Below are 16,997 nucleotides of genomic sequence, written 5' to 3'. Positions count from 1 at the left end.
ACTAACCAAACATAACTGTGGAGGCCCGTTTCCGCCACTCTGATGGTAAAAAAACCAACAAAACTTGTATCTGATAATTATGACTGAACTACCATATAATTATGAGATGCTATTTTATAATTTTATCATATAAATGAACATAAGTCAAGTGGCTCATTTCTGCCTTTATTCCCATTGGCATGTTCATCTTAAACCACAGATGATAAAAACAAGGATGAAAACCACACATAAAACTCTAAACAAGAGATATAAGCGGCCATTAAATCCACGCATATTTAATGTCAATGTTGACATTTCTGACTTTGCAAGAGGCAGGTTTTAAGAAATGATTTAATATTTTACAATGGCATCATCAGACAGCCGAAAATGTAGTTAAAAACTGAAATGAAAAAGAAAATGCATAAAAATAACAATTTCAAAGTAGCACATTTAAAGCAGAAGAAATAATTATCCAAATAATTCATTTTCTAAATAAAACTTCTAAAAGATAATTACAGTATGGATAATGTGTATATATATAATATATATTTGGGAAAACACAATGCATTGTGTAGATGGAAAACATTAACATTATTTCCTTGTTTTTTGTACAAACAAGGAAATTAACTAATAAACTAAAAAAGTTTTGTTTACTCTACATAAGAAGGTATAGTAGTGCCCAAATTTCTTTTTGGAGCAGATTGTATAGGTTACTTGTTTAAATGTTTCTCTCTAAATAAAGCAACAACCGTTTGAAATCTTGAAACTGAAATTATAAATCAATTCAATTCAGTTTTATTTAACACCAATTCACAACAAGTGTTTGTAGGCACTTTACAGAAATATAATCTCAATTCAATTATACATTCATTCCAATTGATCTTAGCTACCAATCAGTACAGAAAGCTCAACTAATTATTCAAAGTAGTTTAAAAAGTCAACACTGTAATTGAGTTGACTTTTGAATACATCTTACTTCTCTTTTTTACTTGACGCTTTTTATTTACTTCACTTAATTTTAGTTTGATAAGTTGGTCAAACTAAAATTTCAAACAAAAAAAATAATCATAATTTATATTGACAGATACAAAACATTTATATTGTGATGTTTTTCAGTCATATTGTCCAGCCCTAAAACAGTATCTAATAACTGGGAGTGCACTGATTGCAGTTTTCTGGCCGATCGCTGATTAACGATCTTTAAAAAGCCTGAAATGCCCATTCTGATTTTGTCTGATGCCATTTTTTTTGTCTGAAATGTCGCTAAACGCAGTGAGAAAATGGCGGAGTTGGTGACAGTGGAGTGACTATTGTTGACTGCAAACTTGCAGACATGACCTGCTGGGTCAAAGGTCAAACCCCTGTCACAGCAGACCAGAAAAGGACAGCAAACCTGGTCGATAAGATTGGCTTCACATGTAAGTGTCGGCCGATCACCGATCTCCCAAAATTAAAGAAATCAGTGCACCACTATAAATTACTTCACAAAAAACACGAGTACTTTTTTCAGCCAAACATTACTACGAAGTAGGAACATGTAATTGCACATTTGCTGGCTTTTTAGCTAAACTTTATAAGTTTTAGAAGGACATCTGGTCCAATCATCCAGACTGAGCCTCTTGGCAGAGTGCAGTGAGTTCGGCCTGCCAGCTGTTCTGCGCAGATCCCCGCGTCTCTCCTCTTCCTCTGTGGGAACGCTGAAGGATTGTGGAGGCTGGTAGCCCAGCTCCTGGGGATCCAGCGGGTCTTTGGAGAGCAGGATGCAGATGGCCGGCACCGTCCTCTCCACGGTGGTGGTCGCCGCTTCCTGCGGTGCGCTCTCCCAAACCTTATTAAGTGTCATGTAGCAAAGTTTGGACACCTGATGCAGCCCTGCCACTTTGCGTTTCAGGATTTCCACGCAGGTGATGGTCTTGGTGATGCCCCTGCCCAGGCCTGTGAAGACCACCTGTCTCACTGCCGCTGCACTGCTGTCCTGTCCTTCCCCCTGCATGCGGGCGGCTGCAAACCGCAGTAAATTGCGAATTTTGCTTCCTTCTTTCACTCGCATGTGCAGGACGTCTGCAGCAAGGCCAGGAATGGGAAAAGGGGCTCTCTCCTCGGAGCGTCCAATTCTCCGCCGGGCGCTCTGCTCCGGTTGTGGAGGACAAGACGCAAACTGGACACCAGAAGACAGTGAAGAAGACTGATGTTCCATTATGGTGGAAACTAAATAAGATGATTCTTCTGCGTCTGGAGGCTTGTTAATCCATTTCCCTCGAGGTCTAAAAGCAGCAAACTTAAAGAAAATCTGCTTTGCAATCCAAACTTTCCACTTGTCTTCATCTTCTCTCGGTCGCCTGTCCGATTTGTTTTGTCTTCTTGGAGCTGAGATGACAGCCTGCAGAGTAAGAAAGCCACTTCTCCTAATCCCACAGTCGTGAAAGAAAAGATGTCCTTGCTCTTTTCAGCTCTGACGACAGCTGATGCCAACAAACACACGAGGCTTAGAGAAAGACATGAAGAGTGGGACATAGAGCTCTTAAAGGCACATGCTCATTTTTCATCCTCTAACAAAGTCTCACACATTCATTGCAGTTTTTTTTAAATATAATTTTGTGAAATGCTTTAGGACTCAGCGATTTTATCTGTGTGTTTGAGAAACACGGATGACTGAATATGAGTTAATGAGATTTAACAAAGCGTGTAGTTGAAACAACTCCTTTGTTTGTTTTTTTTACAGATTTTTACTTGATAGTTTTATCTGACGTTCTTACGCTGCAGTTTTGCTGATAATGAACTGCATTAATAAAAAGAGAGGATAAAAAACACTGCGGTACAATAGGGCTGGCTGTTTTGAAGATACATTTCCTCCTCTCTATCTTTAGAGGCCCATATGGTCCAGGAAAAATGTCTTCCTTTGGGCTATAACAGCAACTTCACAGCTCTCCACTCTTCAATTCATCGCCTGCTGGGGTGACCCAGAAAACACTTTCCACACCGCTTCTACCTCTTCTTTCCCCCCAGTGAATGACATGAGGACAATCACACCTTAAAGCTACTGCTATTTATTTTGATATCTACACAAAACAGGAAAAAAAGTAAGAATCCAAATAAAAACGAAGGGCTTTCTGAGACACAAATGACCAGCTGAGGGGTTTATCTGAGATTTAATGCCAATGTATGTTATATGTAATGGTAGTAAAAATGTTAACAAATAAAAACCTTTTTTTTTGTCAACTACTGACAATGCAAGTTCCTTGACGTGAATTGAATGTCATTCTATAACAGCTTTTCGATTAACAATATTGTCAAAATGTGTTTATTTATTCTTTAAATTGTTTTTATGTAATTTCACAAAGCTGTTTTAGTGATGTAAATCATGTGATTTGTAAGAACAGCAGCAGCTAAATGTGGATCCTAAATAAACTAATCTAGACTAAACCTCATGTCATTAAATCTCAAACGAGAATGAAGAATGAGTGATGCATTTACAGATTTGATGGTTTGGTTTATACGATCAGGCCTTTTACAACAATGACCAAGCAAGTGGACTTTTAGGTTAAAGAAAAACAGCTTTAATAAACAGCAAAAAATACAATCTGTCAAACATAATAATGAAATACTGTAAAAATATATTTGAAAATATAAAATATTTGCCGTGTACAGCTTAAATCCTAAAGTTATTCCGGTTTCCAGTAAATGTGTGTAGGTTCACCAGAAGGCGTGTGAACTCAGGCTCTCTCAGCTTGGCTCTGAACCAGTTGCTTGTAAAATTTCCCTCTGGATTTGTGCATCTTGCGTATTGATGTGCACGTCGCCCACCTGACCGTTTTCATACCTGTTCCAGGAGAAAGCAAACCGTGGTGGAATATTAATCGGTTTTTGTTGAGCGGGGAGGCAGAAATAAACACTGCCGGGTGTTTTACTCACACAAAGAGGAAGCGTGTGCACACATGGTCGGACACCGGACAAACCCAAATGTTTCCGTGCTTCTGAAGAGCCTTTGATGTTATCACTGCGACACACGGACAAGTCTGTTAGATCAGACGTAAAACTACAGTGGTGGAGAAAGTACAAATAGACAGAAATCGGTAACACTTTATTTGAAGGGGGGTGAATAAGACTGTCATGACACTTTCATAAACATGACATAACATCTGTCATGAACATGAATAAGCCATGAACATTTATGACTGTTGTCATAAATGTTCGGTAAATTATGACACTTTTAATACAAAGTTGACATTATTCAAAATGTCTTTGTTATGACAACTTGACATGAACCAAGAAATCTGTCAGGAACGGTGTGGTTGGTGGTGGTGAGAAACGCTGGGACCCAGGAATGGTGAGGAAAATTGTGAATTTAATGATGAAGCTCGACAGTCCAGGACAGGCAGCAGGTAGCACACAGCTAATGCCGGTAGCAAACAGAACTGACATGCGAGCTAACACAATCCAGGACTTGGCAGTTCAACTGGAGAGTGTGGCATACAACAGACGTGACCGTAAATGAACAAACTGTTAGACAACATTAGACAAGGATCCGAGGAAGAACACAGACAACAGGTGAGACTAAATACACATGGGGTAATCAAGGGAACGAGACACACCTGGGAGACAATCAACGGGGAAGACGCAGAGACAGGACTCACAGGATCACACAGAAAATAACTCAAAAATAAACACAGAAACACGGATCATGACAAAATCATTACTGTTTAAACTTTACCTTTAATAACATAAAGTTACCTAATTTTTAAAGTGCAATCCGTAATACTTTTATAACAAATTTATATCAGTAATGATTTCTTGGTTAATGTCAAGTTGTCATAACAAAGACATTTTGAATAATGTATTAAAACTTTATATTAAAAATGTCATAATTTACCGAATGACGCTTTATGACAACAGTCATAAAGGCTTATTCATGTTTATGACAGTGTGATGTCATGTTCATGACAGTGTGATGTCATGTTTATGACAGTGTGATGTCATGTTTATGACAGTGTGATGTCATGTTCATGACAGTGTCATGTCATGTTTATGACAGTGTCATGTCATGTTTATGACAGTGTCATGTCATGTTTATGACAGTGTCATGTCATATTTATGACAGTGTGATGACAGTCTTATTCACCCCCTTCAAATAAAGTGTTACCCAGAAATCTAGTAAAAGTACCACACTAACATTTATACCTGAGTAAAAGTACGTACTTGCTTTTAAAAGTACTTAAACTATTGAAAGTAAAAGTTTAATATATTCCTTAATGTAATGCTCAACATATAAGTGTGACTACTGTGTGTTTATTTTCTTTACTACATCAATAATGTGCTATTTTAATGAACAATGGAGCAGATAGTGCATGTTTTCACTGTGTTTATGCTGTGACACAGTTTTCACTGACATTTCATCAACTCCAGTTATTCAACCTTGTAATTGATCAACAGTGAACGATATTTAAATTTTAGACACCATTTTCAAAACTCTTACCCAAAAATAATTTTTAAACCATTTAACTTGAATAAGTCATTGATTACTGTCAAACTAATAAACAAATAGTAAAGAAAAACAACTTAATGTGACCATGGCGTGAATGTAACATGTTTTAGAAATGTAGTGGAGTAGAAAGTACAGATACTTAATGTAAAATGTGCCCAGGATTTAAATCTGCTTACAGTTAAAACCAGATATTTAAGTAAATTTTTTTCTCACTGCCTGCAGTTAAATCAGATCAAACTGTACTTCTTTACCTTAGTTACAATAATCAGAATTATTTCTATTTGCTAAATGCCAGAAAACTTGACAAGAACATTTTCTAGATTTGTTTTGTTGTAATTTTCTAATTTGAGGAAAGTTACAAACAAATTTTTAAAAAAGTTTTCTGGCATTTAGCAAGTAGAAATAATTGTGGTAATTCTAACTAAGTTTGGTCTGATTTATATGGAAGCCCATTTCCGCCATGAAAGAAAAAATAAAAGTCCAACAGGAAGTCATAATTTTGACTTTCAAAGTCGAAATTATGACTTTGAGAGTCATAATTATGACTTCCTGTTGGACTTTTATTTTTTCTTTCATGGCGGAAATGGGCTTCCATAGATTCAACTTCAGACCATGAGAATAAAATGTGTGTTTCTTTTTATTCAGTGTATGTAAATATGTGGTTCCAACTTAAAGTAAAGTTCAGATAAAACTGACTAAATACCTTCACAAAGTGCTATGCAGCTCAGATTACTGCTTTGCAGAAACCTTGCTTGTCCTGGTTCCTCCTAAAACAAGCAAAAGATTATATATATATATATATATATATATATATATATATATATATATATATATATATATATATACGAAGAGATATAATAAACAGGAAATATTTTCTTAAAGTACAAAATGTGATTAAGCTGACCTGTTCGATTTTATTTATTCTGTTGTATTTCTTTTTGAGTTCCTCTCTGGTTGGTATTTGGTGTTGACCTTTTCCCATGTCTAACCAGGGAGATAATAAAAAATGATTTACGAAAGCTGTAAATTGACAAAGAAGTTTTCTAGAAGGCAATAAAGTATGTATTCTTACCCGAATATCCAAAAGATATGTTAGAAATGGGACTCAGATAGATGCCTTTTCCATAAGCAGCTCCATGAAGCTTCAAAACAACAAAATAAGTTTCTCAACATCTTTTTTATTTTACAGAAGCTGTAAAGGAGCCAATATTCCTCTTAGGTTTACCTGTAATTTTGTGTACGACGCATTTATTAAGCCTTTTCTCAAGATGGAGTGCCAGTTTTCGATGTGAGAACCGCTGAAGCAAAGAGAACGTTTTTATAATCAGGTTTTGGTCAAAGCGTTGTGCGACGTTCAGACGTGATTTCACTCACTGGAAAGCAAAAGTGCTGCCGTATAATTTCCTGGCGGTTTGAAAGCGAACCTCCTTGGACGGAGGAGCACTGACCAGCAGGAACTGATGGGGTGTGCGCATGAACCTCAGGTGCTGTCAGATTCACGGGAGAGAAAAGAGAAAATAAAGATTTTAAAGGAAACCATGATGTAGTCATGGTGATGAAGACGGTACAATAAAGAAAAAATAAGTTATTGTTGTTTATGAGTTTTTATTATTATTATTATTATTATACATTTATTTAAAATAACATTGTTGTAACAATCAATTTCTTAATACATGTTAATACATGCATTAAAGCTGATTAAAAGAATACATTCAGTATAATACATGTATTATTAAAATTATGAGTTTTATAGTATTAAATTAAATAAATTTATTTGCAAATCATTTATCATAATGAATGCATTCTTTTTATTATTCCATTAATAATTTTATTATGAGAATAAAATTACTATTGGAATAATAATAATAATTTATCATTATTATAAATAATAAATATATTAGAATAAACTTCTTACTAGTAATACATTTATCATTCAAAATAACAATTATTATTATTATTATTACTATTATTATTCCAGTAATAACTTTTTTCTAATAATAATATTAGGTTAATTTTATTATTCTGAGAATAGACTCCATTTTTGTACATATTTTTTCTAAATGAATCTTTTAAAGATTTTTAGCCTGTGAGTATTTTAACCCACCTACCTTGTTAAGTGGAAGCTTGACGATGTGTGATCTGTTGCTGGCTAAAATCCTTTAAGAAAAGTAGAGATGACATTAATTTAAAACACCCTCTGATTTAACACGTTTTAATTTAACACAGTTTGAATGCCAGTCTAGATTAGGCCCTCACCACTGTAGTAAAGGATGAGAGAGGGGGTCTATCTTGTCCATTTGCTTCTTTATCTCAGAATATGGACCCTGAATACGAAAGAAACTAATTAAATTCAATCCAATTGAGGCTGACAGTCAGGGAGGCATCAAGTAGAGAGGAATATGTTCATGTTTTTATATTTAAAACAATCACCTGAGCCAACCTCCTGATTAGCAACACGCCATCCAGAGCTTTCTGCAGCCTTTCATAACTCTTCCTCTGTCACAGAAAGCATTGATAATTTAACACGACATAAAGATATGCAGCTGTTTGTGAGCAGTGACTTTCAGCTGATACCTTGGGGCTAAAGGCCAGAGTTTTGGGGTTGCACGGATCAACGACAGAGGGGTACGGTTCAAATATGATGCTTTTTCGGGACGACTGAAGGGCAGCTCTGCACATGACCACCAGCAGGTCGATCACCTGGAGCAGCAGAAAATACTGAGATACTGAAATATAAAATCACTCCTGCAGGACATGAGCCTGTCGCTGACCTCTGCACCAGTCGCGACCTCTTCTGTAGCTCCAGACATCACGCCCAGCGTATGATAGGAAAATACGCAGAGCTCCCTGGTGCAAACCGCAGTCTGCAAACAAAACCAGAATCTCCATTAAACACACACACACACACGTTTGCATGGCTATCTTTGTGGGGACTTTCCATTGACTTCCATTCATTTCTACAGCCTAAACCTTACCTTTACCCTTTTCCTAACCCTAACCCTAACTAAAACTCAATTCACACCTTAGTCCTAACTCTAACCCCTGACCCAAAAACAGGGTTTCCCCTTGCGGGGACCAGGCTTCGGTCCCCACAATGTAGTATGTGTCAGGAAAATCGTCCCCACAAGGTATTACAAACAAACGCACACCCACACACACATATACACACACACATCTGAAACTCCAGCTAATTTAATTTCATGAAGTCGTACCTTAAGCATCGGCCCATTTTGGAAAACATGTCGCTCGTCACACACAACGCAGTATTCATTCAGCGTTGGGATTCTCTGCTCAGCGTACCTCATTATCTGCACATGGATTCAGATTAGATTTATTTTAAAACATTAGAAAAGAAGGAAACAAAATAAAGCACTATTTTACAAAGCAATACTTTACCAAAAGCTAAACAGGCTAAAGTATATTTCACTACTATAGCATTGAAGAAACTCCACTTGTTTGTTGCTGTTTAAAACACTAAGGAGTAAAAAATGCCAGACTCTCAGCGCCTCTTATCTGGCTGTTAGTGTCTTAAATTAAACAAAAAACTGAGGATTAAAACAGGGAAACCATATTGTTGACTATAAATCCTACAGTAACTGAAAACAACCAACACTGAGCATTTTAACATTTACATTTTTAGATTTTGGCTGAAAGTTGAAGCTAAACTTTTAACGTTAAGTATTTGTGCTGACTTGAGATTCGTTTTTTAAAAAAACAAGAATGTGTGTTTTTGAACCAACACATCATCGCTGCATCAAGCTATTAAGGACGAACAGAATCCCGCTACTTGCGTCAACAGAATCCCGCCTTGCCTGTACTAAGAAGCCGTGCTGGAGGGTCGGCGCGCTTTTACAGTGTCTGATGGCCTGGGAGGTGAACAGCAGCTCCACCAGCTGCTTGGTGCTCAGATGTGCTGGAGATTTGACCGCTGAGACCATCACTCTCTGCAGGAAAAACCGGACATTGGTTCTGTTCACTTCCAACTTTCAGAGCCCATTTATAGAAACAACGCCACACAAATCAATATATATATTTATATATATATATATATATATATATACTGCTCAAAAAAATAAAGGGAACACTTAAACAACACAATATAACTCCAAGTAAATCAAACCCTCGTCGGGTCAATCAGTGTTGCTTCCTAAGTGGACAGTTTGATTTCACAGAAGTTTGATTTACTTGGAGTTATATTGTGTTGCTTAAGTGTTCCCTTTATTTTTTTGAGCAGTGTATATTAAGTTGTTGTAAATGTAAATGTTGTATTTGAAAGTTCAGTTTAGGTTTAATCTTTCCATGCCTTTCTCTATATCTTTTGAAACCAATGAGATTAGAAATGTTGATAAATTCTTTTGAATAAACTATTAAAGATACATTGAAATTATTTCTGTTTCAATTCTCTTTAGGTTTTTCTGAGACTGTTCAATGGGATCTACATCAGATTTTATGCAAATTTAGCAATTTCAAATGGAGAATGGGGCTTTTCTTATGACCTGTTATGCTTCTTTGAGCAGGTTACGATATGATTATGGGGGATATAAAAAATGTTCATTACATTTTTTGCACAAAATCATTCTTAGATAATAATATTTTTGTCTGCTCAGTTCTGAATATTTTGAGCTCCTTTCAGAATGAGTTATTTTAGGGCCTCTGTCACTTTAAATCCAAAGAAGCTGCTGCTGGCCACAGCCTCCAACTCACTCACAGTTGAAATGGCTATAAACAGCTACACAATTATAAAAACTGTCCTTTCTAGCTGCCATTGTACAGCAATTAAACCAGCTGACCAAACATCCTGGAGTTCTGCCTGGGTTGCTAGGTAACGGGCGGAGCTCCGCTGTGGTTGCTAGGTAACAGCCCAGTGCCCGTTGATTCTGACTTAGTCATTTTCCAGACAACAAAAATAAATGTAACTTATTGCCAAATACATTATTTTTTTGAGTGCATGAATTGTTTCTAGAAGCAGTTGAGACCCAAATGGAAGTACAAAAACATGTAAAATGTTAATTTTGGATCCACTTTAAGCACCAACATTTCTAACACAAATTGAGTTTAGAATTTTTATTTAATTCCAAGCAAAATAAACATGTTTGGTAAATAAAATGGCTAAACCTTTGCAACACAACCATTTCCGTCTGCATGCGCGTCAAATTATTAAAATTATTAAAAGTCCCAACCTTTCCTCCAGCTGTGTAAGTGAACAGTTCTCCCGTTGAGTTCTTTATGTCATAAGAAGTTGTGTGACTGGTGAAGTGACTCCGTTTCATTGCATTCCTTTCTTTGTCAGCCGGTTCCTGCATCTCATTTGGCCTGTTCATGTTGGAGAAAAGGCGATAAATGCATCAATGAACTGAGCCATTCAAGAGGAGAGAGGAGATGCTTTATGAAGCTTTGCCGTACTTTGAAGGTGGTAACCAAACGCTGAATCGAGCGCTGAACTTCTTGATGGTGCCGCTGGGCCTGAACCAGCTGTGTCTGCTCTTTCTCTGGACAACAGGGCTGTCGTTGGTCAGATGTTTCCACTCCTGAGATATGAAGACTCTGAGAATACTGAGGAACAAACGAAAAATGGTAACCAAAAGAAGGTCCATGAATTATTTCTAGCTACAATAATGTATGGAAGATTCCTTTTTTCTTTTGCGTTACTTTGCAATATGAGGTTTTTCTAAGGCTTTTCCATAATATCTTATTTGTGAATTTTCTAGAAAAATATGAAAATTACTGAGATATAAAAGTCAAACATTTGCAAAAAAAAACCCCTCAAATATTGAGATTAATCTCATAAATTTTCTTGAACAAAAAGTGCATGTTTTCTGAGATAGTAAAGTCAAATATTTTCCACTTTTGGATCTCAGAAATTTCCCAGTTTTCATATTAATAAAATTTGGAGGATAATCTCAAAGTTTCAGAGTTTTCTCTCGCAAACTTTAGAATTTTTTACCTCAGCAATTTCCTTGTTTTATCTAGAACATTTCTGAGATTAATCTCAAAATTTCAGAGATTTCTTGGGAGAAATTTACCCCTTTTTTTTCTATCTATAATGGCCCTAATGTCCTGTCAAAGTTAGTAGCTCAATTTTCATACAGTTACTTGGAACAATTTTAAAGTAAAGTACAGATTTGAATTTTATTTCCAAATCTATTGCAAGGAAATGCAAAAAAAAAAAATAAAAAAATCTCCATGTCCACTAAGAGATAACTCACTTTTATCTCTTAGTGGATAAAAGTGAGTTATCCACTAACTCACTTTTGCAGTTGTCTTCCTATACTGAAATCGTCAATATTGGATGGTTGGAAAACGTCCACAGAGGGAGCTGTGGTGAGAAGCATCGATTACTCAGACGTCAGGAGGATTGGTTGAGGTTTTAGTTGCTGGGGCTCACCGGGTCCGTCCAGGTACTGAGACGGGGAGAAGTGCAGCCGGATGATGATTGGCTCTGATGGATTAATCCTCCAGGCTTTAGCCACTTCCACCTGAAGACACCAAACACTGAGATCAGACCGAACCGGAAATCTGTAATCTGTTTGGTTTCTTTAATGTTTGGAAGAAAAGACTGTAGGAAAGCTGCATAACTTCCAGTCAGCTTTCAGCGTCTATGAAGGTTTGAGCTGATAAAAATATACTACTGTTAAATTTCAAGTCTCATGTTTCTTTTTTATTATACAACAAAACTGAAAAAACTCCTTAAATACACCTTTTGAAAACAGGATATTAACTTTTTAAAGTATTTGGCCTACTGGGCTGTAATTTTGTTATTGTGTTTTTTAAAAGTCCAACTCTCTCATAGGACGAAGTATTAGGGCCATCGTGGATAAAAATAAAGCCAAAGCACTCTGAAACTTCTGAGATCAATCTCAGAAATTTTCTAGACAAAACATGGAAATTCCCGAGCTCCAAAGTTGAAAAAAAAAATGTTTTTCTAATCTAAGAAATTTACATAATTTCTAATTAATTTTGAGATTAATCTCAGAAATTTTCTAGAAAAACCAAAGAAATGTCTGAGTTTCAGAAGTTGAACATTTTTGACTTTTGAAAATTTCAAATTTCCACAGCTGAAAAATGTTCTACTTTTGAAACTCAGAAATTCCCTTGTCTTTTCTAGATGTTTTTTTTAAGATAATTCTCAAAATTTATGAGTTTTTTGGCAGAAATTTCTTTCTACCATCAGTGGCCCCAGTACTCCACTGCAATCTAAAAACCAGCTGAGCCTGTAGCGATTTTTGAAACTATTCAACAAACTGTCCCTCTTTTTTTTTTCTGCATTAAAATGAGACCAATGACAATCAAATTAAAATTCGAAGTAATATTTTGATTTCACTAATATGCTGAGAATCTGTTGAGGGACGTAAATATTAGGGTGATGGAAAGGAGTCCTTCCACTTGGACTTGGAACTCATCAACAAATATAAATCATAAACACTGATGGAAGCTGATCAGAAATGAGCAATTGATGCTGATCAAGGTTTTTCCATTCAACATATAAAAACGTATAAATCATCTTAACTTAAATGAGTTTTTTAAGTTATAATATTTTGAAATAAACAAGAATTTAACTTACATCCACAATGTGGGGGGTAATGTTCAGCTCCACATCCATGCCATCAATGGATGGGTATTCCCTAGCAAAAGAGGAAAAGGGGGAACTTTTATGGAAAATTCAGCTCAGATCTTTACATCTTCAGGAACCCAAGAAAAGATTTTTCTACCTGACAGAGACGGCAGCATCTGAGTACACAGACCGGACGGCTGCCACGTCTGCATCCAGCTGGTGATGGTGGTAAAGGTCAGTGGCACAGCTCTCCTGCTGAGACAAACACTAATATGCTTACTGTACGTTCGCTCTGATGGCCCGGCGCTGCAGGGAGCTGCAGGGCTGAAATACTTTAAATGGGAGGAGTCCTGTGGCGATTAGAAAATGCTTTCAACGCAAAATGCAGGGAATATTTAGTCTCAGTTTGACTTAAACTGAGAAATAACTGCAGCACAGATGCAATTATGTAATAATACACAATGATAATAATAATGAAATACTTAAGGAGACAATCATATCTGATGGCGTTGAATAAAACTTAACAAAAAAGATGAAATTTCAAGTAAAGTATTTTTCTATCTGCTAAAATATATTTTCAATCTGTTATTTTTACATTAATGCTCTTATGACCTGAATTATGGATATAGACCACTTTGATTTGTTTAGATTTAAAAATTGTCCCGTAAAATAAAAAAGTGCAATGAATGAGTGTTTCTGCCTCTTTTTGTCTGAAAGTTACGACACTGTGTGTGTTTTGACTGTGCAATCAGGGTTTAAAGTGCATAATTTAAAAAAATGTTGTCTGACTGGCAGGATGGGAACAAGAGGGTTAAATATAATTTGCCAGGTTTTATTTTTTACAGTCTCAGTGAAAATCACCTGGATTCTACACAGGAAGTCCTCTGAGTCGCTGCCTTCTTCATCGCTGCAGCTCTCAGCCCACTGCTGCCACTCATCCTGTGGTTAGCAGAGGAGAACTGTCAGCTAAAAGCATTCGTTTATTCATTTATTTTTATTCATTTACGTATAAATTGATTTCATAATTTGTCAAGTAAATAAGTAATTATTTAAGAGAGTTGCTGGGGCTCACAAGCAAATATGTATTGAGTAAATAGTTAAGTATTTACTTAGTTATTATTAAGTAATTATCTAGATATTTACTTAATAAATACATGTATTTTATTAATATCCACAAATATTAATAAAGAAATATTGTTCTGTTAAATAAAATAAATAAATAAATACCTTTTTAAAATATCAATCAAAAGATAGAATTTATGTATTTGTTGAATACATAAATGTTTATTTACTAAACACATACATTTATTTATTTAGTTATTTATTTAAATGTCAACCAAAAGCTAGCATTTATCCATTTGTTAAATAAATAAGCACTTGCTTTGGTTGACATTTAATTTTTTTATATTTATTTAGTTATTTATTCATTGATCTCTGCTATTCCCATCAAAAATAAATCAATAGTCAAATTAACTTTGCCAGAAGCAGTGAATTGGGGAAATTTATTATATTTTATTTTTAATATTAGAGGGCTGATCCAGTCCAGGTGAACCACTGATAAAACTGAACCAGGAGAAAACAACATGTTGATTTTATGGACTCACCATGTGGTCATTTCTTTGATTCTCTGTCAGAAGTGATGAGCGTTTTCCTCACGTTGACTGTAATCATTAAAAATAATAACTTGATAAGCTCTCAACAATAAATAAATAATAAACCCAGTAAGTTACATACAAAATAGCTCTTACCTCTCCTCTGGGAATATATTCGGCCTCCTCATATTTCAGACAAATTGATGAAAATGATAGCAGGTTTCCCAGGGAGATCCCAGCTAAAAGAGGGTTTCCTGTCTGGAAGCTCTTGCTCATTAGTCCTCTCTCTCTCTCTGTTTGGGACGCCACATGTCCAGTCTGGCTTGCAGGTCACATGACTGGACTCAGACTGAGGGGAAGTTCCGGTTTACACCTGAGCAGGAGCAGAGAGCTGCGCTGCTTGTTGTCTCTATAACTTTCAGAGTGCATTTTTTTTTTTTTTTTTTTATGAAATCAGTTTTACGAGTCACGTCTAACATCGTGATTTAAACAAAGAGCAGTGCTGTAAGGGGTTGATGGATGGCGGCTGAGGCGCTGTTTGACATCTATTAGTCACCCTGTCTCTGTGCTGCATCACCGCTGACCTTAATCAGCAGTTAGCCTTGTTAGCAGTCGCCTGCTGCTCTGCAGTCTGGTCAGATTAGATATACTTCCACGACTCCGTGCATCGGTGCACTTCTTCTCCCGACAGGTCTTCTCGGGGTAATCTACTTAAAGATGTTTGTGTCGGGGGTTGATTGAGAACAAATTCATGGATTCTTGGGCTTCATGCTAGCCTGCTCACAAAACGTCTCTCTTACGACACTGTCTGGCTTTCTCCCCTTCACTCTGACTGTCTCAGGTCGATTTTTGATCGGGCAAATCGGCCACCAGTAGAAGTCGTAAACGATTTCGTCGATTTTCTGCGCTGCTTTATGCTACCTTCACACTGCAATGAACCCAAAAGCGACTTTTTTTCTTTCTTCTTTTTTGCCTTAATGCGACCCGTACCTGATCTTTTCCCGACAGTCTGAACAACACAGATCGGATTTTTTTCGAATGCGACCCATAGACCACTTGGATATTTGGCTCTAAATGCGATATATATCTGATCTTTTCAAATTTAAGTTGCATTCATCCGACCTGAACCTCATTGATACTCGACAAACGTCACTATTCTGCGTCGAATAGACAAACAACGAATTATGAGGATTAATTTGTTACTGCTCAGCTGAATAACAACTTTAAAATTGTAAGATATGATCCACCATTAGCATCCATGTTTACATCCGCAAACACTAAACAACTTCTTCTTCTTCTATGGCGGTTGGCACGCTCGCTACGTGTGACGTTACAGCGCCCTCTACAGCGCATGCGGGACACTTTCAACTCGTTTGCTGCTCAGAGATCACAAACAAGTCGAATATAATTGGAAGTGCAAATGAACACGCTGAAAAGATCGGGATTTCACAAAAAAAATCGGTATTGAGTATTCAAATCTGCAGTGTAAACATAGCCGTAGAATTGTTCAGCAATGGTTGCGGAGAAAGTGAAGGAAGCCTTTCAGTCCGTATTAGCGACGCTTCCAAAAATGTTATTAGCATTTGCACCAACCCCGTTCAGATCGGCTCTTCTCTCTTCAATGGGTAATATAGTTGTTTACAGCTCAGGCAACTTGCAGTAAGCTTTCATAGCTTCCAACAATAATAAACATATTTGTTTGTAAATATGTTCTATCAAAATACCCTCAAGTAACAGTTTTAGCTTCATCTGGTTCAAATTCTTATAAAAAAATACAAAAATTATTAAGAACCTTTTACTTCATATTTATAAATCAGGTAATCCAAAACAAAACAAAACAAAAACAAAAAACTGAATTATTGACAGACTAGCCCGACAATGTCTTAATACCTAAAGCAAAAAGGACTGAGTTTTTTTATAGATGTTGTTGATTGTATTTTGTTTTGTTTTGTTTTGCTAAATGACCAATCATACTACAGGGATGTTGCGCTCCTGCATATTTGACGATTAAAAAAATTATTTTCTTATTTTAAAAGGAATTGGATTGTTTGTTTATTTGTATATTTTAATGCATTTCTAATATAAAATAGAGTTAAATGAAAAATCTTCAGAATGTGCCAGTTTTTGTCATCCGAATAATGGTCAGAATAATCGATGCGTTAACTCTTAACTAAAATAATCGTTAGTTGCAGCCTTATTGTGAAGTGGATGGAAAATGATGCAGTTTCCACCAACATTTTTGCGCTTTATTCTTTGAAAAATAGCTGAAACTGAGCCAGATGGACTGGAGAACGTCTGTGAATAGCTGCTCATCCCTTCTGAACTGGATATGCGCCGGGATCCCCCAGGATGATCTGGATTTCCTTCCTGAAGCACGTACTTTGCGAAGTGA

General features: G+C 36.3%; 2 protein-coding genes across 3 annotated transcripts; both read right to left on the bottom strand.

Moving 5' to 3' along the window:
- Positions 1-758: 758 nt before the first annotated feature.
- Positions 759-2,471, bottom strand: rpp25a (ribonuclease P/MRP subunit p25, a). Its single transcript, XM_008411962.3, has one exon. It carries the CDS (start codon positions 2,174-2,176, stop codon positions 1,544-1,546), a length of 633 nt encoding a protein of 210 aa, XP_008410184.1. The 5' UTR covers positions 2,177-2,471; the 3' UTR covers positions 759-1,543.
- A 1,042-nt stretch (positions 2,472-3,513) lies between these two features.
- Positions 3,514-15,847, bottom strand: parp6b (poly (ADP-ribose) polymerase family, member 6b). Of its 2 annotated transcripts, none has more exons than XM_008411963.3 (23): positions 14,762-15,847; positions 14,618-14,674; positions 13,875-13,952; positions 13,171-13,268; positions 13,023-13,083; positions 11,847-11,937; positions 11,711-11,777; positions 10,865-11,014; positions 10,642-10,774; positions 9,274-9,405; positions 8,674-8,769; positions 8,233-8,325; positions 8,036-8,161; positions 7,892-7,957; positions 7,718-7,785; positions 7,570-7,618; positions 6,836-6,948; positions 6,687-6,759; positions 6,534-6,603; positions 6,366-6,445; positions 6,165-6,228; positions 3,892-3,976; positions 3,514-3,799 (listed from the first exon to the last, which is right to left on the bottom strand). In XM_008411963.3, the coding sequence occupies exons 2-23, from the start codon at positions 14,618-14,620 to the stop codon at positions 3,703-3,705; spliced, it is 1,893 nt and encodes a 630-aa protein (XP_008410185.1). In that variant the 5' UTR covers positions 14,621-14,674; positions 14,762-15,847; the 3' UTR covers positions 3,514-3,702. The 2 variants fall into 2 exon arrangements, with proteins under 2 accessions (XP_008410185.1, XP_008410186.1); XM_008411964.3 differs by having other exon boundaries at positions 13,171-13,265; positions 14,762-15,846.
- Between the last annotated feature and the right edge of the window lie 1,150 nt (positions 15,848-16,997).

This window comes from Poecilia reticulata, chromosome 6, assembly GCF_904066995.2.
Source record: "Poecilia reticulata chromosome 6, P_reticulata-male-v2, whole genome shotgun sequence".
NCBI classification, from domain to species: domain Eukaryota; kingdom Metazoa; phylum Chordata; class Actinopteri; order Cyprinodontiformes; family Poeciliidae; genus Poecilia; species Poecilia reticulata.
This window is presented reverse-complemented; position numbering and strand designations above follow the sequence as displayed.

Bases quoted from the DNA above. Each gene is read 5' to 3' on its own strand.
- rpp25a (XM_008411962.3), bottom strand. From the start codon at position 2,176: ATGGAACATCAGTCTTCTTCACTGTCTTCTGGTGTCCAGTTTGCGTCT.
- parp6b (XM_008411963.3), bottom strand. The intron at 13,269-13,874 runs GTGATTTTCACT...TGTTTGTCTCAG, and splicing joins ACTTCCTGTGTAGAATCCAG to CAGGAGAGCTGTGCCACTGA. The intron at 3,977-6,164 runs GTATTTAGTCAG...CGTGTGTCGCAG, and splicing joins CTGCATAGCACTTTGTGAAG to TGATAACATCAAAGGCTCTT.